At 54.9% G+C, this 24187-nt stretch overlaps 2 protein-coding genes across 11 annotated transcripts in view; one reads left to right on the top strand and one right to left on the bottom strand.

Annotated features, from left to right (window-relative positions):
- The window catches only part of FMNL3 (formin like 3), a 53579-nt gene extending 50481 nt beyond the window's left edge, over window positions 1-3098 (top strand). For 4 of the 8 annotated variants that reach the window (XM_082741217.1, XM_082741213.1, XM_082741219.1 and 1 more), the window contains 5 exons: window positions 271-372; window positions 704-796; window positions 1067-1190; window positions 1322-1438; window positions 2160-3098. In XM_082741217.1, the coding sequence (XP_082597343.1) occupies window positions 271-372; window positions 704-796; window positions 1067-1190; window positions 1322-1413 (411 nt within the window). In that variant the 3' untranslated portion in view covers window positions 1414-1438; window positions 2160-3098. The remainder of the gene's footprint in view (window positions 1-270; window positions 373-703; window positions 797-1066; window positions 1191-1321; window positions 1439-2159) is intronic. The other 4 variants (XM_082741218.1, XM_082741220.1, XM_082741216.1 and 1 more) reach the window with 1 other exon arrangement.
- Window positions 3099-3379: 281 nt separating this feature from the next.
- Window positions 3380-24172, bottom strand: PRPF40B (pre-mRNA processing factor 40 homolog B). 3 transcript variants are annotated; one of them, XM_082741221.1, is made up of 26 exons: window positions 23977-24163; window positions 17627-17707; window positions 16720-16863; window positions 16335-16400; window positions 15633-15660; window positions 15377-15402; window positions 15129-15239; window positions 14722-14842; window positions 14613-14637; window positions 14186-14389; window positions 13830-13959; window positions 13683-13747; window positions 12998-13162; window positions 12788-12896; window positions 12256-12406; window positions 11392-11525; window positions 10641-10755; window positions 10406-10497; window positions 5997-6113; window positions 5623-5760; window positions 5319-5414; window positions 4997-5083; window positions 4589-4766; window positions 4287-4348; window positions 4030-4173; window positions 3380-3929 (listed from the first exon to the last, which is right to left on the bottom strand). In XM_082741221.1, exons 1-26 carry the CDS (start codon window positions 23977-23979, stop codon window positions 3837-3839), a joined length of 2685 nt encoding a protein of 894 aa, XP_082597347.1. In that variant the 5' UTR covers window positions 23980-24163; the 3' UTR covers window positions 3380-3836. The 3 variants fall into 3 exon arrangements, with proteins under 3 accessions (XP_082597347.1, XP_082597348.1, XP_082597349.1); XM_082741222.1 differs by lacking the exon at window positions 23977-24163 and adding an exon at window positions 22893-22966; XM_082741223.1 differs by lacking the exon at window positions 17627-17707 and having other exon boundaries at window positions 23977-24172.
- Window positions 24173-24187: the final 15 nt, after the last annotated feature.

Raw genomic sequence — 24187 nt, 5'->3', positions numbered from 1 at the left:
GTGCCCCTGGACCGAAGAACATTTCTCATGTGGTTGACCGACTGCATGTGGGGGAGAGGGGATTTGAGCGTGGCCAGCGGCCACGTCTGAGGACATACTCAATGGACCTTGGGGAGCCCCAGGTTCTTTCTCCTCCCACAGGGGCTGGGGGCTGCTGGCTTTCCTCCTTTGGCCCCAAGCACTGTATTCTGTGGGCCTCCTGTCCCTGCTGGAGAGCCAGGCTTGTCCTGCTCTGCCAGACCGACCCCCTTCTGTTCACCCCTTCCCCAGGAGGCCTATAATGCGGTTGTGCGCTACTTCGGTGAGAGTCCCAAAACCACACCCCCTTCTGTATTCTTCCCAGTGTTCGTCCGATTCATTCGTTCTTACAAGGTGAGCGGAATAGAGGCTTTTACAAAGGAATCTAGCTGAAAGAAAACTGGTAGGGGGAGGGAGGGCTGGGCTCCAAGTCTGGGCCTTTTCTGTCTCCTCCTTGGAGTCTTGGGAGGGAGCAATGGAAGCTGGCCACAGGCCTCTCAGCTGTGAACTGGTGGGCAGGGTGGGGGCCCAGGCTTCCTGTCATTGTTTGGGGCAGGAAGTGCCCCTCCAGAGGGTGGCCACCTGGGGTTGCTGGTCCCACTGCCACCCATTCTCCACCCTCTGTGGCAGCCCCGCCCCTCACAGCCTGTGTGAGCCTCACCACCCCACCCCCCACGGTTCTTAGGAAGCAGAACAAGAGAATGAAGCTAGAAAGAAGCAGGAGGAGGTAATGCGGGAGAAGCAGCTGGCTCAGGAAGCCAAGAAACTGGATGCCAAGGTGGGTGGGACCAAGAGCTGGGGCCTGGAGGAGAGGATTAGGAGGGGGTGGAGGGAGAACTAGAGAGATGGAAAACTGGAGCCCAGAGACCACCCAAAGGGCCCGAGACTGGAGTCCAAAGCGATGGGGGGCTTTGGGAAGGGATTCCCGGGCAGTGATCGGGGATGGGCTGCTGTGTACAACCAAGGGCATCCTCAGACTGCATCTTGGGGCAGGAACCAGCCATGGTAGGTAGGGATAACTCCCCTCCCCTTCAATGCTCGGCCCTAGACCCCATCTCAGCGGAACAAGTGGCAACAGCAGGAGCTAATCGCAGAGCTGAGGCGGCGCCAGGCCAAGGAGCATCGGCCTGTTTACGAGGGGAAGGATGGTACCATTGAGGACATCATTACAGGTGGGGCCCTCGTCCCTCCCTCGGGCTTGGCCACTGGGCCTGGCTCCCCAACTCCAACCTCACCCCTTTGGGCCCTCCTCCCACCCCATCCCCACGAGGCCTGACCGCTGTGTCTCTTTCCTGGGCCACAGTGTTGAAGAGTGTCCCTTTCACGGCCCGTACTGCCAAGCGGGGCTCACGCTTCTTCTGCGATGCAGCCCACCATGATGAGTCAAACTGTTAACCCCCAAGGCTGGGGCTCTTGACAGGTACCGGGCACCACAGCTGCCCTCTCTGCATGCCCACCTCCCCGGGTTCCTCCTGGGCCCGCAGGCACCTCCTCCCCTGCATGACTTGGAACTGTCCTCTGGCAGCCTCACGGTGATGGGGGCACATACTTCTCCATTTGCATGCCCAGTGCTCTGAGAAGCATGGCTTGTCCCCTTGCATGTGCCTTTGGGGAAGTGGTGTCTCCCACTAATGCTGTCCTGGCTTCTACTAAGCCCCGAGGGGTAGGGAGCTTCCACAGTGGGCAGGACCTGGACACCACCTCTCCATGCTGAGGCCGAGGCCCCCTCCATTCCCAAGCCTGGGTATCTTTTGTGACTTGTACCACCCCCTCCCGCCCCCGCCATAAAGAACGCTGGCAGTAGCTGTTGCCCTGCCAACAGCAACTGATGTCCCTTAACCGGTTTCCTGACACTCAGTCTACCTGGGGGCTCTCCTCAGCATCTGGCTATCACCAAGTCTACTTTGTCTCTGCCGCTGCCCAGCGGCCTCTAGTCACAACCTGGTCCTCCGAAGATGCAGAGTCCCGGCAGGCTCCCTGACCATTCCCTCTGGCCTCTCTTAAGGCTTCTCCTTCCTCGGCCTCATGACTGGCTCTTCTTTGGCCCTGCCTGTGGGGCTGCTCCTCAAGGGTATGTTCTGACAGAGGGTGGGCCTGGCCCAGCTTCCTTGCCTGTTTACAGGCCTCTGTCTTCCCCACAGGCCTTCACCACCAGCCCATTGTCGTTCGCCACCAAGCCAGGAGTGCCGCACCGCCCAGCGGGCCCCCCCGGGCTCCAGGCCCCCACTAAGAACACCCTGAAGGCAGAAGCACTTCAGCTCTTTAACCTGTGGACCTGGGGCCCTGGAACTAGCCGAGGGTGCAGTGCAGGGCTGTGCTGCTCTCTGCCTAGCATCCACCCCAGCTCTCAAAGCTGCACGTGCCTGACACCACCAGGGGCCCTGGGTCTCCTGGGGCCTGGCACTTCCCTGGTGCCTCTAGGACTGCACTTCAGCCCCACAGTCTTCAGCTTCATTTCCCAACTGAAAGGTCACCAAAGGTCAGCTCAGAGCTGCGAAAAAGGCATTTCTAGCTTTAGCCTGTATAGGGGCCCACAGCCCCCTTTGTCACTAGGTCAGAGGAACAAGAAGGGAAAGCAGATACCCCTTCTTTTTTTTTCCCCCTTCCTTTTTGCAGGCTCTTGGTCAGCTGTGATCTGTAAGTATCCAGACTCGGGGGGGTCCAGGACTCTACAAGTCTCAGATCATCTTTTACCAGGAGCAAGGCCCACCTAAGCCTGGTCCCCACCCAGCTGGGCCCTGGTAATAAGGGTAAAGGAGAGATACCATGCTTACTGCCCTTAGCCCCTTCTACTCTAGGCTGGCTCTGTCCTTGTTGCGTGGGCAGAGGGTAGAGGTTCTCCCGGGACTGCTAGAGAAAGGGCGCACGGTCAGCACCCTCGCCCCCTTTCCACAACTAGGATATTTTGGCAGGGGACTGGGGCACAGCGGTCTTAGCTGTTTTCTCAGTCTTTTGCAAGTTTGTCCCAGCCCCCGCAGGGGAATACAGGGATCCAATTCTTTCTGTACATGTACCACCTCCCTTCTCTCATGTACATAAATCCCAGACCTTCCTTCTCCCAACAAAGGCTTGAAGCACCAGGCCTGACTTTGTCTCCTCTTTGTTGGTGGAGGTGCCTAGGGTGGCCGTTTAGTCTGACCTGAACCACAGGGACAGAAAGGAGGCCACATGGAGCCTGCTGTCTCCTTGGGGGAGGTAAGCATAAGAGCCTGGGGAAGGGGAACCAGGCTGGTTGGGCTCCAACCACACAAAAGGAGGCCGGCCTGCGACGGGACACTAGTGCTCTCTGCTGGCCACGCGTGCACCTGCCCAGTCTCCAGCATGCCCCAGCAGGATACGGCGAAGAGAAAAGAGCCACTGGCCATGTTATAAATATTATTTAAAAAACAAAAACAAAACAAAACAAAACACACATACACTGGGTCCCGGGGCTTAAGGAAGGAGTGGTGGAGCCCAAGGGCCCAGGCAGGCAGGAGCAGGCACTGATGCTAGAGGCTAAGGACCCCGCCTGTCACCAACCTGTCATTCTTCCCTAGAGGCCCCTTCTCACATTTTCTCTACTGGCACCACCCGCTCCACATGGCATCCCAATCTCTGGTCTGGGGCTGAGGGCAAGGACCGCACTAGTTGCCTGGGAAGTGGAGGACCCTGGAATACCACGAGCAACCTGGGGAGGTGCCAGTCGTGGCGCGTTGGGGGCGGGGCTACTTGAGGAAAAGTGGACACAGACCAGACTAAGAAAGGAGTCTAGTGCAGACAGTGAGGGTGACCGAGGATCCACGGCCTCACACAGACCCGAGGCAGAGTGGCTCGCCGGGTCACTGGTGATCATCCAGCTGCTGCAGGAGTGTCCGCCGCCGCCTTTCCAGCTCACCCTCGCTCAGCTCACTTTCCGACGTGTCCCAGCCCGTCTGGTGGAGCAAAGGCACAGCTCACCCACAGCCTCCGCTGAGGGCCACGGAGGCCTGTGGAGGGTACGGACTGGGCTGGGGCCAGGTGCCTGCCTCTCACCTTCTCCTTCTTGATTCCAAAACCTGGGGAGCGGTTAGGGAGTTCCGCCCGCCGCAGCTCCCTGTCCTTGTCCTGTTCTGGTTCTTTCTCATCACTCTCCTTGCCAGCTTTCTCCTCAGGGTCTGTCTCGCTCTCAGGACTGTTCTGTAAGAGCCCAGAGCCCGCCTGCTCAGTTCCTGTGAAGGATAGCCCGGGAGGCGGCTGAAGAGCTCCCTCAGCATAGCAGGGCCCTGAGTAGCAGTCCCTTCTCTACGCACCGACTTGTGTCTTCTCTTCTTAGTTTTCTTTTTTGGTTTCTTGGCTTTCCGAAGGCCATGATCTGGAGATAGAAAATACTTAGTAAGTCCCATGGTGGGGGTGGGAGGGGCTCATTCTTTAGACAGGGAGCTAGATGGGGAAGTCTCTGTTGGTACTGTTTTCCTTCCTTCTCCCAGTTTCTGCAAGGGCAGGGCAGGGCAGTTCTTCCCACTCCGATAGGTACAGACCTCCTCATCCCCTCCACCCTCAGGGTGCTGTCTCCTCTCAACTGAGTCAACCACTCCAACTCCCAATGGCTCACCTGATCCAAGGAGAAGGCGAGAAGATGGGGAGCCCCGTCCTCCAAGGGCAGCACCCCCACTTTCAACCGAATCAAGTGAGGAAGAGGGCTCAGAGCCTGACTCCGAGGGGTTCCGCCTTCTCCGCTTTGGGGGTCGGAGAGATGGCGGGGGCAGCTCCTCCTCTTCTGACTCCGAGCCCTGGGCAGATCAGCACAGACATGTCAGCGTACGGGTTCTTTGGCCTCCAGAAGCCCTCAAGTCTGGGAACTGGGGACAGAGAGGAGGATCCAGGGCCAAAGGAATTTTCAAATCTCACTCCGAGGAGAAGCGGTATAGGGAAAAAACAAGCAACGTGGTTCCTATTTCCCCAAGACAATCCAGCCTCCCCCCACCCACTGGCCCAGCATCCCTTTTGCCCACCAACTCACTGAGGGCGAGTGGGAACGCTTCCGATGGTGCTTCTTGCCCTTTCTGCCGTGTTTTCGGCCTTTGGTGTGGAGATGCTGGCATTCAGTCTGGTAGAAGCAAAGAGAGGGGTGAGGAAGGCCCCAGGGTTCGCCACAGGATGCACCCTGCACCCAAAAATCTGGTTTTGCCTCAAATGAGGGCCTCAGGCCTCTCTCCAGGCCAACGTCAGACCTCAGGGCAAGGACCGCCCCTGGGGGTAGGAGGCCACTGGGGTCTCTGCTGAGCTGGACAGGCTGCTCATGAGCCTGGCACAGACACATAGAGTCAGAAGCTCTGTCTCACCTCCAGTACCTGCAGGTACTCGCGGAAGAGCCGGATCCGCTCCGACTCCAGGGTGATCTGCTCAAAGGCTGAGTCGCACACAAAGCGCTCACGGACCTTGAACGGGAGAGCACTGCTGATGAGACCAGCCCCGGGCAGGCACGGACACCGCCAGGAGCACAGGGCAGGGCTGGGGCAGAGGAAGGAAGGGGGCCGAAGCTGGCCGCGAGCTGTGCTATGACTGGGGTGGGCCCCCAGTGGTAGAGAAGCACCGCTGCCCTCAGGACCGAGGGGGTAGTGTCTGGTGCCAGGCTGCAGCCCTGACCTCTTCCCAGGCAGTGCCCAGCTCCAGGGCAGGCACGGCCTGTCTCAGCATGCTTCGGAAGGCAGCTTCCCTGCGCCGCATTCTTCGCGCCTCCTCCTTCTCCCGCTCTCTCTCCCGCGCCTCTGCCTTCTCCAGCAGCTGAGGACGGGAAGGAGGCAGAGCAGGGTCACCCAGGAGAGGGGGTGGCCAGGCCCCACTCAGGCACACTGCAGGACATGGGAAGGTGGGGTCTGGGGGCTCCTGCCGCCACTCACTGAACAGAGCAGGGGGATGGGTACAGTCACACAGGGGCAGTGAAAAGGGACAGAACAAGACAAGGGGATAAGTTGGAGACCAGAGCCCTGGCTGCAGCCCCGCCCCGCCCAGGCCCTCACACTATTGAAGGTCAGCTTGATGTTGCCCGCGTCCAGCGCAGCAGCCCTCTTGTCAAAGCTTATGACGTGGGCGAAGTCCTCAAAGGCTGTGTTCACCTCCACGCAGAAGCCCCGGTCCTGTGGGCACAGTGGTGTGTGAAGCAGGGGCCACCATGGGCCCGAGGCCTGAAGCTGGCCTCCGGGGCAGGCAGAGGGTTGGACTACAGGATGGGATGCTCGAGAAGTCCCCCAGCCCCCAGAAGCAACCCATAGGACTCAGATGCACTTCTGAAACTAGGCTGTCCATATCCTCACCATCTGACACCTAAGCCTCCCATGCCTACCCTTGGTCTGGATGTCGCAGGGAGCAGAGGGGGGCACTGGATCTCATGGGGGGAGGGCAGAGGGCATGTGTGTGTGTCATGTCTGCTGATGGATGCCTGAGCTTCCCACAAGTAATTCTTTGTTCCTTTGGCTTCAGGCTGGGCCCTACTCAGGCCCTCCTGCTGCTCCGTGACTTCCTTGCATTCTGCCAACATCTGCTGGTCCCATCCTTTGGCTTAGTTCTTGGGTGCTTACTAGCTGCCAGATACTGTGCTGAGTGCTTCACACACCTTATTTCTTTTAATCCTCAGAATCGAAATATAAGCATAGGTCCTGGCCTCCTAATTTTATATGGAAGGAGAAACCAAGGTTTAGAGAAACTTGCACACTTGCCCGCGGTCTCAAAGCTCATTGGTGGGTGACTGAGAACTCTGCCCCGGGCCCTATCACCACAGCCATAGTTTGAAGCACTACACCCATGCAGATCCCTCAGTCCTCTGGGGGATTCAAGGCCATCAGGTGTGCAACTCCAGAACACTTAAAAATACCTCCCCTTCTTGAAGCACCTTGGGCCTGGCTCTGAGCTGCTCATCTATGCCTCAATAAAGCAGGGGCTTCGGAGCAGTATCTCACTGGGCCCAAGCCGATCTGGAGTTTGCGCCAGTGGAGGCACCGGCCCGGTTCCCTTCCCCTCCCTCCACACAGCATGAACTTGCTCCGGCCCTCCACCTGTGGCGGAATGTGCTCTTCTTGTCGTCTTCGAGAGCATTTCCTCAACCCACACTCTAGCCCTTCTCAAACAGCCCAGTTTCTGTCAGGAGAGTGAAAGCGTCCATCCCACCTCTCTGCTGGCTACTCCCCTCAAACTCGTACCTCACTTGACTGGGAACAGCCTGTCCACCTTGCTCTCACCTTCTTCAAGCTAACAACTTGTGCTGCTTTCCCTTTGGTGCAAAATCTTTAAATGCAGCACAAAGGAAAACGAATCAACATTTAGTGAGCCTGCTACAAGCCCGGCACTTTACAAATATTAGCACTTCCCACAACCATGTGCGTAAATTATTCCTATTCTACAGATGAGGAAACTGAGGCTCAAATTTGGTAAGACTTGCAGAGGTCTAAGCCAGGAGTTACCTGACTCCATTCCACCCTCTTTATAGATACTACTTTCCTCGAAGTGCTCATGTGCTCAGAGACAACTTCCACGGGCCCCTTCTCAGTCCTCACTTGACTGGTCTTTGCACGTGTGCTGCTCCCTTCAACAACCGCCCTCTTGTCTCTCTGACCTCTGACTGCCTCTCTTGCTTGTGCTTGCTCCCCTGAGAATAGCACTTGGTCTTTTCAATCTACATTGTCCCTAGCGACCTCAGCCCCACTTCCCTCCTGATTTTCAGACCCATAATAGGCTGGATGTTTCACAGAAATTTCAAATTCAGCAGACCCCAAAATAATTCATTCCCTGTGAGCCACCCCTCTCCCCACTCCCATGGATCTCGCAGGCCCAGATCTTCTGGCTTCCAGCTGTTCCAAGTCCAAGGCTCTTGCCATTATCCTATAGGGTGAGAGGTGCCCTCACAGTCTGCCCAGCTAGCGGTTGGCCACAGGGGCTCCTGGGCTCATCGGCCTTCTGAAGCAGGAGCCCAAAAGGGGGAGCGGTGGGGAAACCTTCTTTCTCAAGAGATGTGGAGAGACAGGACACAGCAAGGATGAGAGTGGGCAGGACCAGCCACTCTGTGGCTAAAATGTAAGCATCCAATAAAATACAGCTCTCCTGGGATTAGATATTTATACTTTACACAAATGTCCTATTTAAAATGTGGTCTTTGCTGTATTCCTCCCTGCCCCAGGTTACTTTTGAGACTAATTCCCTAAATGGAATTTCTATTCTCTCTCTAGCCCTGTTCCTGCCAAATCCTCCGTAATGGTACCATTGTCCCACCTCCGCCAACTTCAATTCACTTGACTTCTGAGTGATTCCATCCTCCTGATTTTAAAGTTCTCTCTCTCTCTCTCTCTCTCTTTTTTTTTTACCAGCAGAAATCTTTCTTCCACAAAAATCTTACAGAGAACCTCAGTATATAAAAGAAAAGCTGCTATCCTTAAAAACAGACGAAGGAAGGGTGCCTGGGTGACTCAGAGGGTTAAGCCTCTGCCTTCAGCTCAGGTCATGGTCCCAGGGTCCTGGGATCGAGTCCCACATCAGGCTCTCTGCTCAATAGGAGCCTGCTTCTTTCTCTCCCTCTGCCTGTCATTTCCTCTGTTTGTCCAATCTCTCTCTCTGGCAAATAAATAAATAAAATCTTTTTAAAAAACAAAACAAACAAAACAGACGAAGAAGCATTAGCTTCCCCCTTTCTTGTCCCAAGGCTCCCCTGAGGAAACTCAGGGGAGGGGATGGGGGTCTCAGAAAAACACAGCTAGAGCACAGCTCTCCCTCATCTGCTGTCTCTGCTGCCTCCGCCGAGCTCGTTCACCACCTAGACTGCCTCCCGACTGGCCTCCCTTCTCACCTCCCGAACCTCTAACCTATCCTCCAGAGTCCTGTGCTGCTCCGACTTTCCTACCAAAGGGTCCTAACAGCAGGGGAGGCTCGAGTTCCAGATCTGTTTGAATCACTTGCCACTGTGACTTTTCAGTGTCCTGAGGCTTCAAAAACTGTCCTCCAACTACCTACCTCTACGGACACAAGCACTCAGTCTGAGGGATGCTACTCTATACTCTTACCCCATGGTTCTTCCAAGACATCCTCTGACCACAGCATTCCCTGGCTCCCCATTACTTACAAGATAAAAACCCAAACTTCTTATTTTAGTATTCAAGGTATTTTACATCTAGGGCTCTTTCTTTCAGAGAAACAGGAAGCCACAGGACAATAGGGCACGTCTAACCTAATGGTAAGAACTTTTAAAACATTACGTTTATATTAAACAGAAAAGTGAAGGGTGTGAAGATGCAACACCTGAATCTGTAAAGCAAAATACGGAACTTCAAAGAAATGCTCTGTGTGCAGTGGGCCATTCCTAGCTTTATTTTTGACCCTTCTTGCCCCAGGTACCAAGTTACTGCCCTTGGTAATTAGGTGTAGGTTGGTGGAAAATCCTCCATTTTTCAGGTGAGGAAACTGAGGCTCAGAAAGGTTAAACAGTCTGCCGAAGGTGACACAACTAATAAGTGGTTAAGCTGGACTTGTGTCCCAAGCAGTCTGTCTCCACAGTGCTGCTCCTAACTGCTGGGCGTATTGCCTCCCCAGGGCCTTTGCACGTTCTTCACTTCCACCAAGAAATACGCTTTCTCTTTGTTTTTTCCTTCTGAAACACAAGGCTCTCTTAGTGCAGCAATCCCTTTTCCACCTTTCAAGGACATAGACGTTGAGAACTCTCTCTCCAGTCTAAGAGATCTCTCTCTACAGTCTAAGCAAGGTGCCTGCTCAGCGGTAAGGGGCAGCTGCTTACTGCCACATCCGATGGGTGGCGGGAGCGTGAGGTTAAGGATGGCTTGCCCCTTCTAAAAAGCAGTGGCATCTCAGTCTGAGGCCCTGGAATGCTTTGCAAAACCAGCCCAGTGGTGCTAGATAAGCCATAATTTTAAGAGAACTAAAAGACCCCGATTTTTCTGTACAATCTCCTAATTTTAAAATGTTAACAACAAAGTTGAAATGTTTCCAGGACACTGTACGGGCCAAAGGAATATCTGTGGGCCACCAGTTTATGAGGAGCTGTGCCCCTTAATGCTCAGACCTGCCATGCCCTTCTCACACCCTTGCCTCTGCTCCTGTAATACCCCATACCCAGGATGTCAGTCTCCTCCACCTGCTCATTCTTAAAGGCATAGTGCAAAGTGTCAATTCTGTCGATTCTCGTCTCTAATAGCACTTGCCCCTCTCTATAACAGGTCTCATGTTTATCTTCCTATTCGGCCATGAGCTCTTTAGGGACGGAAACCGCATCTTTCTTATTTGTGTGTTCCCAGTGCAGTCAGGGATCACGGCAGATCTCTGCTGAATGGAGCTACACTGCTTCTGCAAAACAGGACTTAGCAGGGAGTCCTGTCCGGAGAGGCGCCCTGCACCCAATCTGCATCCATCCACAACCCTGGGCCTCCCTCACCTTAAGAATGTCCTTAATGATCTTCTTCTCATCATGGAATCGTGCCTTCAACTCCTCCACATAGAACTTGAACAAGTCCAGAGGGGTGGAGCCTGCGGGGGAGGGAGGGAGGGGGGGCCTGGCGGGCGGCAGCTTCCCAAGGCCTGGGGGAGGGGTCCAGGACAGGGAGTAGGGGTGCAGAGAGGCTGGCAGGGCAGGAAGCCAGGCCAGAGAAGGGGGAGCCTGGCTGCCTTACCCGGCTGGCCCAGCATGTTGGCAAAGCGGACATCAGTGCTGACCGCTGGGTACAGCTCCATCCAGGTGGACATAGAGTGCAGCTGCCCTGTCTCGTGCAGCTCGTCCAGGAAGGTCTGAGTGGGGAGAGGCCAATTACAGGGAGAGGGAAACATGGAGAGAGGCAGAGGCAGAGACTAGGGAGGAAAACAGGGGATGGGAGGGACAATCCCACCTGAGGAAATGCAGGCGAAGGAGGCAAAGATGAAAAGCTACAGATGGTGAGGCAGAGAGCAGCGAAAACAGAGGGAATGTAAATACAGAGAGGGACAGACTCAAACATGACAAGCAGCTGGTCTGGGAGGCAGAGAAATAGGAACTTGTCTGCAGCATGTCCTGCTTGAGGTTTGCTCTCAGCTTCCCAAAGTGTTAGAGTTAAGGAACCCCCACTGCTGCCACCTCCAAGCTGAGGGACAATCGAGCTCTGCCTGTATGGCTCCCCACCAAACGGAAATGAACTTGGCCGAGCTGCCAAGCTGTGCCTTTAGGGTGCTCTCTGCTGGCAGTTTCTGGGTGTTGCATACATCCAGTCTCCCTAGAGGAGCATGGCCCCCAGTTGAAGGGACACAGCAGAAGCAGAGTAGCCTCGTGGAGGTGGCACAGGACCGGGCGAAGATGAAACAACAGGCCTAGCCAAGACGAGGCAGGGCACGAGCGAAGAGATTATGGGCCCCGCCGGAGATGAGCACCTAACTAGCAGGTGGCAAAGATACCTGGAAGGCCTCCCGGTTCTTGCGTTGCTGACGCCGCTCCCGAAGGCGGGCCCGCTCCCGCTCCTCCTCCTCCTCCCTCTCCAATGCTCGGATGTGCTCCTCAAAGCAGATCAGTGCATCTTCCTTGTCCATGTCTAAGCACAGAAAGGAGGCTCAGCAGGTGCTGCAGGAGTGGGGCACCCTCACTGGCCCCAGCACCCACACCCCTACCCCGTGTTTGAGGGTGCTGCCTCAGTAGGTGCCGGGGTCACCCCGGGTGGTGGGGCAAGGGAGCAGAAGCCTCTGTGGGAGAGGAGACTGGAATGGTGGTTCTGGAGGAGGGTTCATTAATACAGGAGAACAAAACTAGCAAGTATTCAGCTCTTGTGAATTCAGTTACTGGAAAGAATCGTATGAAACCAGCAATCTCGGGATCTAATGTTTTATGTTTTACGGAACTGGGAATGGATCAGGCTTTGATGAAAGTTCAGGTCAATTTCTGACATTGCCAATGACTGCAGGCCAATAAGAGCTCATCATGACAACACATGACCAGTGGAGACCCCTGGCATCAAGACAATTTAAGACCATATTCACAGGAGTTGGAAAAATTATCCTCTCCTGGTCCTCTGTTGCCTATCCTAGAGCTCTTCCTCCAAGGATACACAATGTCCAGGTCAACAGTGGACCCCAGAGGGAGGGGAAGGGTGTCCCAGTATTCCAGCATCTCTAGACTCTGAAGAGATACAGGGACAGAGTGAATGCAGAGGACCCCGGACATCCACAAGGGCAGTAAGTGCAGGGGAGCAGTAGGAGGCAGGCCCTGGGCTCCCAGGTCAGTGAGGAAAAGGGAAGGAATGGGCGGGAGTGGAGACCCAGGCTTACTCTGCAGCTGGTGGTCCTGAGCAAAGCTGGGGTTATCCATGAGGTACTGCTGGGCCTGGGACCATGTAGTTTGGAAGTTGACACTACTCATCCCATCCAGGATGCTCTTCAGGGCCTGGATGTTGCGGCGCCGGAGCTGCTTGGCCTGTTCCTGGGGAGCCACAGGGTCAGGGTCAGGGTGAGGTAGGGCAGGTTGGAGCTACTCAGGTGGGCCTGGGCAGAGGAGCATTTGGGGAAAAGCAGGCAGCTAGGGAACCCTAGGAGGGCCAGACTCAAGACTTTCCCGTCCCCAGAAAGGGGAAGGAGCACGGGTTACAGACCAACCCCTCGCAGATGCCCTCCTGCCCTCCCACACCGAGGTTGTAGGCCCTGAGCCCCGAGCAGAAGCGGGGGGTGTGCAAGTGCCACACTAGCTTCCAAGGAAGGAGCTGAGACCCTGGGGCAGCTGAGAAATGAATGACCAGGCTCCACAAGGACACAAAGACACAAAAAGCCTGAGGACAGACTGACGGATTTAGCCAGTGACTGTTACCTTCTCCTTCTTGGCCAGGAAGAAGAGGACATCATCATAAACCTCTTTTCGATCCCTCTCAGGGACCACAGCCCACACCTCCAGCTCCCCAAAGGTCTGTTCTGCCCGCCTGTGGAGCATATGGGTCCTGGGTAGGCAGGCAGGGGACAGAGACTCTGGGCCCGTATGTTCTCAGGGTTCCCAGACCCCACCCCAGCCCGGCCTCCTGACCGGTAGCGGGTGGTAGAGGTCATGCGTTCGTGCTGCTCCAGGAAATGCTGCAAGGTCTGCTTGGCCTCCTTGGCCCTTAGCCGGGCCTCTTCCTTCTCCTCCTTCTCCCGCTGCGCCTTGTAGGCATTGAATGCCTGCTTTTTCTCACTCAGTTTGGGCAAGGCACTGGGGTGAAGAGGGTGGGAGTTGGGGGCAGGGGGGGAATAGAGGAGTCACCCTGCACAGCCCACCAAGCAGGGTCACGGCACACAGAACTGAGTGAGGGGTCCATGCATGGGAACAGCAGGCTGCAGGGAGGCAAGACGGGTCTCTGGGATGAGAGGAAGGATGGGAGGCAGTGAGGGGAAGACGGGGCTCCAAGACACTAACACCGAGCCCTTTTGCTCTGAGGTTGGTTCTCAAGGTGCATTCAGGCCTCCGCCCTATCCAGCCCCCTTACCCCAATTAATTCAATTCGAATCAATTCAATTCAACAAGCATTTATTGAATGTCTCATATCATATACCTTTCCCCTCCTCCTCCCGGAGGCCCTCCAGCTTCTTTTCCTTGTGCCCTTGCCCTTCTATCACTCTCCTGACTCGGGCCCCCTTGGGGTCAGAGTGTTGAGCTGGGGCTTCTCAGGGAGGCCCTGGCCCAGCTGCTCACACACAGTCTGGAGGGCCTGGCTCCCTCTGCCCAGGCCTACCTGTAACGGGGGTCGGTGACCACCATCTTCATGGCCTGTTCCCACGAGGCATTGGAGGGGACAGCCTAGAATGGAGCAGGCAGGGGTCACGGGGCCTGCCCACCTCCAGCCCCCTCCAGGCCTACCCTGGGAGCCCCATCCCCGCACCTTGTCCCTCAGCAGCTCCTTGAAGGCCTGCTTTGCCTTCTCCCGGTTGCTCCAACTGAGGCCAGACCTCTCTGGTTCTGGCTTTGATTCCTCTTCCTCCTGCTGTGGCGGCTGATGCTGTCCAGCAGCACTGGGGGGCAAAGGGAACTCAGCCACAGCATCTCCCAGGTCCCCCAGCTTTCAGTGCCTATGTGGTCAGAGTACAGCCTGGCTCCCCAGAGCAGCCCCCTTCTGCCCTCCAGAGGCTATGCCCAGATCTTCACACCCTTCCCAAGAGGCCTGGCAGAAGTCAAGGGTTGAACTAGGCAGGGAGCCCGAAGCCAGCATCTGGAATGTCTCAGAGGGGCAGCCCTCACCTGCTGGGGCCCTCCTCTGGCTGCTGCAGAAAACCCTGCTCCACAGGCTGGGCGGCCTCTGACATATCACAATCTTCACTCCCACCTGGCTCAGGCTCTAGAAGGCCCAGGGGCACAGGGGTGGGACCAGGTGGCCCAGGTGGGGGCTCAGGCTGGGGCTGAGGTGGCTGCGGCTGCAAGATCTGGGGCTGCTGTGGCTGTTTCCTGCAGGCGGACCGGAAGAGCAGTGTCCAGGAGCGGAGCAGATAGTGGGACAGTCAGGGACCAGCTGGTCTGTCTGTCCTGTGAAGGACGGGGGCCAGAGCAGGCCACTCCACGTACAGACTGAGTGCTGGCTCTTCCACGGAGTGGGGACCACAGACAAAGGGTCCACTCCCACCCCTCTGCTGGCCCCACGTATAGGGAGATAGGTGGGCAAGTCACTCACCCTGCAGCCTCTTGTTTGACTAGAGCTGCAATGGGAAAAAAATAACATGGTCACAGGGTGGCAAGGGCCACCCCCCAGAAGCGTAGCCAGGGCCCTACCCACTCCTCACCCTCCAGGTCATCCAGGTCCTTGGGCCGGGTCCAGCGAGACTCCTTACTCTGGTTGTTATAGTAGTAAGGTTTGCCCGTGTCTGACTTGTACTCTTTCCAGGGGCACTGGGACAGCAGCAACTGCAAGAGGATGGGTCAGAGGACATCAGTGGGCTGGGCATGCCCCCTAGTGGAGGCACAGTCGGGGGAGCGAAGAGGATCCTGTGAGCAGGGAGTTTTTAGCTATCACCTAGCCTGGCTCAACATGGGGGAAGACATACTTCCTGAGATCCTAGGGAGCCTGGGGCAATGGTCAAGGATCTTGGGATCAGAGGAACCATGTGTATAATTAAAGACTCAGGGGAGGCCAAGGACTTGGAAGGGTCAGGGAAGCTGAAAGGAAGGGCCGAACAGCCCTGTTCAGGACCTCTGCCTTGGACTTGAGAGCGCTGGGCTTCTCCCACACAGACTGCTTGTCGTCAGCATTGTAGTAGTAGACGCGTCCATCAGGAGCCACATGCTCACTCCACAGGGCCCTCTGGGAGGGGAGGGGGCACAGAATGGTGGTCAAGGCCCCATCCCCAGAGCTTCTCCTCCTTACCCCAAAGACTTAACCATCAGCTTCCCCAACTTTCAGCTTTTCTACCCAGAGACCCCTGAGCTGGAAGAACTCACCGGAGGGCCTGTCCCAGCCACAGCAGCTAGAAAAAAAAAGTCAAGGGAAATGTTAAGTCCTTGCCCCAACCCCCATTTTATCCCACCTATTCCTCCCCTACTCCATCCCCAATAAATATCCCCTGGTCCCATCAACATCCCAGGCTCCCTGGCATCCCAACAGGCATGATCCAGGGTGGGCTCTAGTCCACGGTCCCCTCTCCCCTGTACCCCCCAACCTCCGAGCCTGGGGGGAGCAGACCCCCAGAAGACTCACAGCTGGCTGTGTCCGCACCCGGAGCCGTCTGCCGAAGAAAGAGGAGGGGGAAGGGTTGGGGCCAAGCCCAGCGGCCCCCAGGACCCAGGCCATGGGGGATGAAGAAGCAGGCCAGGCCAGGATCCGTGTGTCCTGCTCCCAGGGACCTCTGCCCCCTAACAGGCATCCCCCACCCTCTGGGGCCGTGGCTGTAGGATCCTAAGGGGAATCGCACAGCAGCTGTTCTTGGTTTTCCTCAAGTGAGAGCATTCTGTCGAGTCCACCTCCGAGGCCCCTCTTCCACAGTAGATGCCAACCACTACATCCTACCCAGACTCTACTACAATGAGCAATGGCACCAGAAGGTTTGGTGAGATCCCCAGGTGCTGCTGCTTCCACCAGAGACAGAAAAGGTGTGAGGGGGGACTGTATTCAAGTGTCCGCAGTGCCAGCTCTGTGAGGGCAAGCAGTGTCAGCCATGAATGTGTTCCTTCAGGGAGCCGGGCCCAGCAAGGACAAAAGAGTAACATGTCTTTGGGGGTGAGTGAGAAACTACAAGAGCAGAGTATGTGGCCAGAGAGGAGGACCTGAGTGTGGGGAGTGCCGCTGGGACCGGGACGGAACCAAAGAGAAGAGGGAAAGGATGGAGGCCGCATCCCTGTCCTCCGAGTCAGACCCGCAGGGCTGCAGGGCCTGCTTCCTGCCAGCCCCCCTCGTGCTTACCGCTGCAGTGACAGGCACCGCTGGCATCAGCATTCCTGGCATCATGGGAGGTACCATTCCTGGTATCTGGGGACACAAAGAAGATAAAAAAACAACTACCGAGGTCAGGGCAGGCAGAGACAAGGCAGGTTCCCGAGAGATACCCTTTGGGGCCATGACCTTCGCATGGTCCCCTGCTCCGCCTTAGACAATCTCTAGGTTCTAGGCTCTCAGCCCCACCACAGAGTTTCCTCCCGTCACGCAGTGGACAAATCCACATGGGCCTGGCCAAAGCTCCCTCCCTTCTCTCCCTACTTCCTGAAGTCCAGATGCCCCTTCTCCCCTCCACCCCTAGCCGGACTCACGGGGTCTTCTGAGGCACTTCTGGGGCAGAAGGGAGGATTACCTGCGTGAGTGGTGGTGGCGCCCCCATTGGTGGAAGTATTGGGGGCATGATGCCAGGCGGCATTGGGGGGATGGCTGGTGGTCTCTGACTCATGGGGGGTAGTCCCATCGGAGGAAAGGGTGGGGGAATTCCTGGAGGGGGCATCTGGAAGTGAGGAAAGGAAGGGACACTGAGTAGAGAAGACCCTGCCTTGGACCAGTCAGGGAATATCCACCTGTCTCCTGCCTTCTCAACTCCCCGCACCGCCTGGCTCTGAGGCAATTCCAAGGCTTTAGCTTAAGAAGAGCAAAGCATGAAACTGCCTGCTCCCCACCACTGAAAAAGACTGAAAATTGGGGGGGGGGGTCTTCTGGGTCTAAGAGGCAAGCACCACAGCTTCTTCAGAGGTAGGGAAGGGAGAGGGGAAACGTCTAACTGCCACCAGACCGCGGCTGGAAGGCTCCATCCCTTGAGCAACTCTCCCCAAAGAGTCCTCTCAGAGGCAGGATTCCAGGTCCCCAGACCCCCCAGTCCCCTGCCTCCCATCCCTTTTTCTCCAGTTCAATGACCACCAGCTGCTACTTCAGCCTGACTTCAGTGGCATGTTGAAAGAACAGAGAAGGAGTAGTGAAAGAGAAAGGCAGCCCCACCATGCGCTTACACTAAGAGGGTCTCTTCCCTTCCACTTCTCTTACCCCAGCCCGTGTGTCCCAAGGACAAAAAGACAAAGGGGGAGCTGTCAACTTGACGGACAGGGAGCTTGACAGCAGCTCCTCCCACCCCCATGCCCAAGCAACACTACCCCTTTTCCAAGGGTGGCAGAGGAAGCAGGACACAAAACCGTGCTGGCAATGCAGCAGTGCTAGGGACCGGGGAAATCGGGGAGCAGGCTGGAAAAGCCAAGCCCAGGGAAAGACATAAAACTTACGAAGGGTGGTGGCATCATGGGGGGCCCCGGTGGGAAGGGGGCAGGCGCTGCTGGGGGCCGGGGACCAGAATCGGGAACCGACTGTTGAGGGAGAGAAAAGTCATAGGACCCAGGATGGGCAAAGAGATGGGCTTTTGCAAAAGGGAAGCAGAGCGATGAGGATGAAAAAGGAGCACAAAGTTCAGAGGAAGGGTCTCCTGGCCCAGTTTCCTGCCCACACCCAGCTCCGAGCCCTGGCTAAGTCTGCTCTCTTCTACCAGCCAAGAGCCAGGCTGCCGGTCCCCTTCCACATGGGTCTTTATCGCACCAGAGCCCCAGAACAGATGAGGGCGGCTGGACTATAGGCCCAGTGTGGCTTTTCCCAGGGCTTTGCATCCATTCTCCTATCTGTGGGCAAGGCTGGGCCTCCCTCAAGCCTTAAACAGAGGTCTCTCATTCCCAATAGCCAGGGAGGAAGTGACCTCCTTTCCCGTCCCCCTACCTGAATTCACTGTTAGAGTCAACCCCAAAGCCCTCTAAGCCCAAACAGTCACCACACCTTAAGCACTAGCCTCCCACTCTCTTCACTGTGGGCACCCCCCAACTGGCCTCATCTTTACTCCCTTGCTCACTCTGACACCTCCCACTCCCCATGACCTGCTCCTCGGCAGCTCTACCCTTTTCCCCTACAGATCCCGACCTCCTCTCCCTGTGGCTGAGACTTTGAACAGCTTGGTCTCCCTGCCCTATGCCTACTAGCCACCTCATCCCATCCTGCTGTTGTTGCCTTAAATACCACGTGCTCCCAAGAGCATTCCCGACCACTGAATTTATTCTCTATCTGATGCCCTTCTTAGTTTCCTGGTGTATACGGTTTCGTAATTATTGTGTTTTGCCTTACATGTGTAGTAACATTCCATGAGGACAGGGATTTGTAGGACTTGTTGAAAGCTGGACTCCTGGTACCTGCTCCAGTGTCTGGCACATAATGGGTACTCAATAAATATTGAATGAATGCAAGAAGGGACAAAGAAAGGACCAAACACTCCCAATTCTAACACCTTATCTATAAATATAGCCAAATTCATCCCACAGATATGGTCAGAATGATGCATATACAATGTTTCCAGTCCAGCATTATTCGTAAAAACAGAAGACTGGCATCAGCCTATATACTCGTCACTAACTATGAAATTATACACAAACATAAAATGGAACACTATGCAGTCATTAAAAAAGAATGAAGCCGGGACGCCTGGGTGGCTCAGTTGGTTGGATGACTGCCTTCGGCTCAGGTCATGATCCTGGAGTCCCGGGATCGAGTCCCACATCGGGCTCCCAGCTCCATGGGGCATCTGCTTCTCTCTCTGACCTTCTCCTCGCTCATGCTCTCTCTATCACTGTCTCTCTCTCAAATAAATAAATAAAATCTTTAAAAAAAAAAAAAAAAGAATGAAGCTATTCATGGTCTTGATAGGAGCAATCTCTAAGATCCATTAACAAGTGGAAAAAAATGCAAAGTGCAGCAAAGTGTGATCATTTGTATGAAAACTGGAGAGAAAAGAGGACATACAAGAAAGAAATCAGTAGAAGGGAGACGGAGGTGGGAAAGGAACCTTCTCGCTGTACTTTTGAATATGCATCCATGTGACTATATTACCCATTCAAAAAAAAAAATCTTTTTAAGTAAACTGAGGCTTCAAGATGCAGCTTAAAAGGCCCTGTCCTTCCTCCTTTTGCTTGATGGTTAGAGGGTATCAGGGAGGAGTTCTAGGGAAAGGTGGTAGCTGGCTGAGAAGACACCTCACTGATGCCCAACTTCCCTACCTTCCCAGTGACCCCCTCCACTGAGAAGGCTTGGCATTGAAAGATGCTTTCTAATCTCTACCTCCCGTAGTATCTGTCCTGCCTCTGTTCCCACCCATCTTGTCCTAAGGAGAGAAGGGTAAGCCACACTATTCCACCCAGAATCACCTTTCTCAGGGTCCAACTGCTCCAGCCCTGTATTCAGACCTGCCCCAGCCAAGACTGTCCTTAGCATGGGAAGTCAGAAATTCACCAATGTGGGAGAAAATCCAATTCTCTGTGCCATGCTTACCCACCTCAAGCTGCCTTAGGGTCCTCTCTGACCTCCCAGATGCTACGTAACCATCTCTCTGGGTCCTACCAGGTTCCAGAGTTGCCCATCTGAGGCTGGCACCACAGTCCATACAGCTGTCTAAGTTAGAAACTGGTGAGTCATTCTCCACACCTCCCTCTTGTCAATACATCACTAAGTCCTGCTAATTGTACCTTGTACTCATTTCTTGAATCCATCCACCCCTCTCTCGTTTTCATTTGACCTTCTGTTGTAGTCTCCCCACATCCACTACAAGCTCATCAAAATGCACCTCAGATCATGTTACCCCCTGCTTAAAATTCTTCAATGGCTCCCACTGTCCTTACAGTAGAGACCAAAACTCCTCCCCAAGGCCTGGAAGGCTGTGGGAGGTCTGCTTCTCAACTGCCTTGCCAGCTTCATCCATGTTGAGTTCCTGAGTGTGTGCTCTGGCCACACTCACCATCTCCCAGTTCTCCCACCTCCGGCCTTCATCTCTGCCTGCCACAATTTCCTGCCGATCCTATACACCTAGCCTACAGGTCTCACATCTACCAGCCATTACCTCCTCAGGAAAGGCTTCCTCCCAGGCCAGTGGTATAGGCTTAAGTCAGAGCCCTCTTTTATAGGCTCGTGTACCACGCACCCTTCCCTTTAGCAATTACCCACTGGAAGTTTACAGTTACTCCCACGGTGCTGACTGTCCCATTATTTTATGTGGCCACTAATAAAAAACAAATGCCACCACTTAAATTATGATACTGCAACGATTTTAAGAGGTCTTGACAAGAAATGTTAAAATGTGAGTCTTAGGGTCAATGAAATTGCTGCCTCCACCAGATCTTACATTTAAAGGGGCAGGGACTTGGCCTGTTTTGGCTCACCCTGATCTCCTAGCCCCACTGTATTTTCCTCACTGCCCCAGACTGGAACATAGAAGGTGTTAGTATTTATTGACTTGATGGTCTTGGCAGGTCCCACAAAACACAGCCACTGGTAAGGCCTAGGAGTTATTCAGAGAACACAGAATGTCAGAGATGGAGGGGACTCTGGTGACCACCCAAGTGAGTTTCCTTTTTCAGATGAGAAAACTAAGGGAAATTATCAGTCCCAGGCTTCACCGTGGTCAGGGACAGAGCCAGGACTGGGTCCATTCTCCTCTTCAGTCATCCTCAGCACTGTCCTTGCCACAAGGAAGCGGTCTGTTTTTTTCACTCCGCATATTCCCTGCTTCCCATGTGGTAAAATCAGCAAGGATCCAAACTCTTCCTTGAGAATTAGTGGTGGCTCCCTATTACTCACCCTACAGAATCTCACCTAACATTGCCTTTCAACAGACCTGTCTACTCTTGGCTCAGCCTGACTCAGTAGCTTCCCTCCTCCTCTCTGCACAGCAATTGTTAGATTACACCCTATGTTCCTCTTACTCTACTGTCTCTCACTTTGCTCAAGATGATCCAGTATTCAACCCCTTCAGATTACCTTTATGATTATCCTCCACACATACACATACTCCTACCTCCTTGTGTCCCCTCGGGATAAAGGCAGCACTACTAGGCACTGATGACATGCTACTCTGTGGATGTTTGCTGGGTGTTTCCCACAGGTCCGCCTGTCTCTCTACGTGGGAGGAGATTTCTCCATATTGGGGGATTATGTTTTCTCCTTTTAAGCCTCCTCTTGAGTGTCTAGTCAGGACCCTGCATACAAAGTGCTGTGATAGAATGCAGACTCATCCTTAACCTTACTCGATTTTTGCATCCTGGAATATCCCAGAACAGGCAAACGTGTGCAGGTGCACCCATGTACCCACGTACAGTTGTATAAAATTCTCTGGGTAAAGGTGGCCTGTAATGAGATGGACAGCTCGCCAGAGGCTGTCTGTATAGCTGGGGAAAGAAAACTGGAATCAAATACTGGCATGGGAAAACCTAAATAGTGAAAAACTCACTGTATAGGACATCTATAACTTGGTGTATGTGCCGCTGAAGCGAGCACTGTCCATCTTTAACTTGGAATGGAGACCCCTGGCCAGGATCCAGATGCTGGACTCTTTTGGACAGTTCCCGCAGAGGACAGAGCAAAGGAATGAACATAAACTACCATGGGACTTCCGCGGCCCTCCCTTCCCTGAGCTTCCCCTGTGCAATGTGTATACTTTTCTTCCTAAAACACCCCTGCCCCTCTCTCACTTGCTGCAGTGCCTGGACAAGTGCGGGTCTCATTACACTTTGGGGCGAGACTGAACTCGTGTGACAGAGGGATACAGGAAATGGGCTGAAAGAGCAGATCTATGTCTTCCCTGGAACAAAGACACATCTGTGGGCTGGAGAGAGATGAAGAAACCACTGATCATCTTATCATCATGAGCTCACCTGTACCAGTGGAAGGACACAACACCCCCCCCCCCCACCACCACCACCAAAGGTGCAATCAATTCTTCTGAGCCTTTACATCTAAGCTGCAGCTCAGAACTAAAGACTCAGAAGAAAGAATAAAAGGGGAAAAGAACAAGAATGGAGAGACGGAAGAAATAGCAAGGAAAGAGGGAATAGTTAACAACTAATATTTATTGAGTGCTTATTATGGGCCAGATATCATGCCACTCATTTAATCCTTGCAACCATCTAAAAGGTTATTATGGTCCCCATTTTATAAATAAAGAAAGTGAGGTTCAGAGAGATTAATTTGAGCAAGGTTCCAAAGGATTAAACGGCAGAGGCAGGTTTGGAATCCACGCAGCCTGACCCCAAAGCTTTCAACTACTCCACAAAGCTGTCTCCCAGCTAGGGTGATGGTGCCACAGCTATTTCTCACAAACTGATTCTCCTGTTTTCTTTTCACCCTAATCCACACACTATCCTGAAATCCTCCAGGTGATCCCAAGGATGGTCTGGTCTGACTCATTCCCTAAAGGGATTTGTGTTGGGACAATGAAAGCTGGAAGGCACACTTCCCAGAATGGTGAGAGAAGGTACCTCTCAGAAAGGGTACCTGTTATCAAAAAGAAAAACAGCATGGAGGCCAAGAGACCAGCTAATTCCCCTGCAGTCAACCCTTACTTGCTGCCCTGCTTCAGCTGTCCCAAACAGTGCCAGGCCTTCCGTTTTCAAGACCATCCTAATCCCCAATCCTCTACATCAGCCTTAGTATATTCCTCCCTCTCCCCAAAGATATTGGCTGTCTTACTAGAAAAGAGCTTCCATTGCTTCTCTCTGTCCTGCCATCTCCTCAGAATGAAGACCTCATTCCGGTCTTCATTTTCTTGGGTTAGGTCTCTACCTCCTCGGCCACTTCCAGAGTTCTTCCATCCCTCCGATAGGATGCCAGAGGCGCTGGCTAGCCTGCTCCAGCCCAGCAGGCTTTGTGCCTACCATCCCCCACATCCCTGGGGATTTTCTGCAGCCCCAGCTGAAGGCCTCGCCTCCATCGTCAGCCTGATTTCCCTTGCTTCCCCACATCCTAGAACCCATTCTCCTGAACTCTCTCCTGAGGAACCACCCCATTTCGAAGCTGGAAAGGACGTGTGGTATCATTCTCATGCATTTTCCTTGTTTGTTTATTTTTTTAAATCGATGGGGTATCTGAGGCCCAAAGAAAGGTAGTGACTTGCCCAAGGTCACACAGAGTTGTTAACACAGTTTGTTGATGGCAGAGCCAGGGTTGGGATCAAGGGTCCTCTGTTTTTTCATTTCTTGGGCTATCCGGGACTAGATGGGGACCTTAGCCTCTCTTTCCTCAGGAGACAATGCCCTCTCCTCACCTCACGACACAATGAGGGGAAAACGAAGGAGGGGGGTCTCCAAGTGATCTTATGGGGCGGCCAGGGCTTCCAAAGGAAACAAGCACTGGGTCTGAGGAGGGGCGGGTTGCACGCCAAATACCCAACAAGGGGAAACTGGCCCCCCAGCTCTCCCCTTGTCCCTCAGTTCCCACATTCCCGCCCCCTCTCCTTTCCTGACCTTTCTTCACAAACCCACCCTTATCTTCTTCCCTTCCTCCTCCTCAACCAGTCCCGCAACTCTAGCTCCCCTCAACCCCCCCTCTCCCCCACCCCCGCCATCCTCCATCATGGCCTCCCCGCCCCTTCTCCCCCAAATCCCCGCTCCCCTCCCCCTCCCGGGCTCCCTTTCCCAACCCCTCATGCCCCTCGCCCTCCCCCGGGGTCCCGGGTACCCCCGGCAGCCTCCCCGGCCCCCCGGCCCCGGCCCGGGCCGCCGGGGGCGCTGTGGGACCGCCCCGGGCCCCCTCCACCCCCGCGCGGGGACGTTACCATGCCAGAGCCTCCGAGCAGCTGGGCCGGCTCGGCCCACCCGCCAGTAAAAGACGCTCTGATTGGCCGAGCCGCAACCGGGAAGGCGGGGCCAGTGGGGGGTCGCACCCCTTGGTGGCCGGGGCTCCGGTAGCGCCCGCGGACCAGCCGGGCCCTGCACCGGCCCGGAGCGCCCGGGCCCGGCCCCGCCCCCGGCGCGGACAGCTAGACC

Source organism: Mustela nivalis (genome assembly GCF_964662115.1).
Source record: "Mustela nivalis genome assembly, chromosome: 7".
NCBI lineage: Eukaryota > Metazoa > Chordata > Mammalia > Carnivora > Mustelidae > Mustela > Mustela nivalis.
The sequence above is the reverse complement of the archived record's forward strand: the minus strand, read 5'-3'. Positions and strand labels throughout refer to the sequence as shown.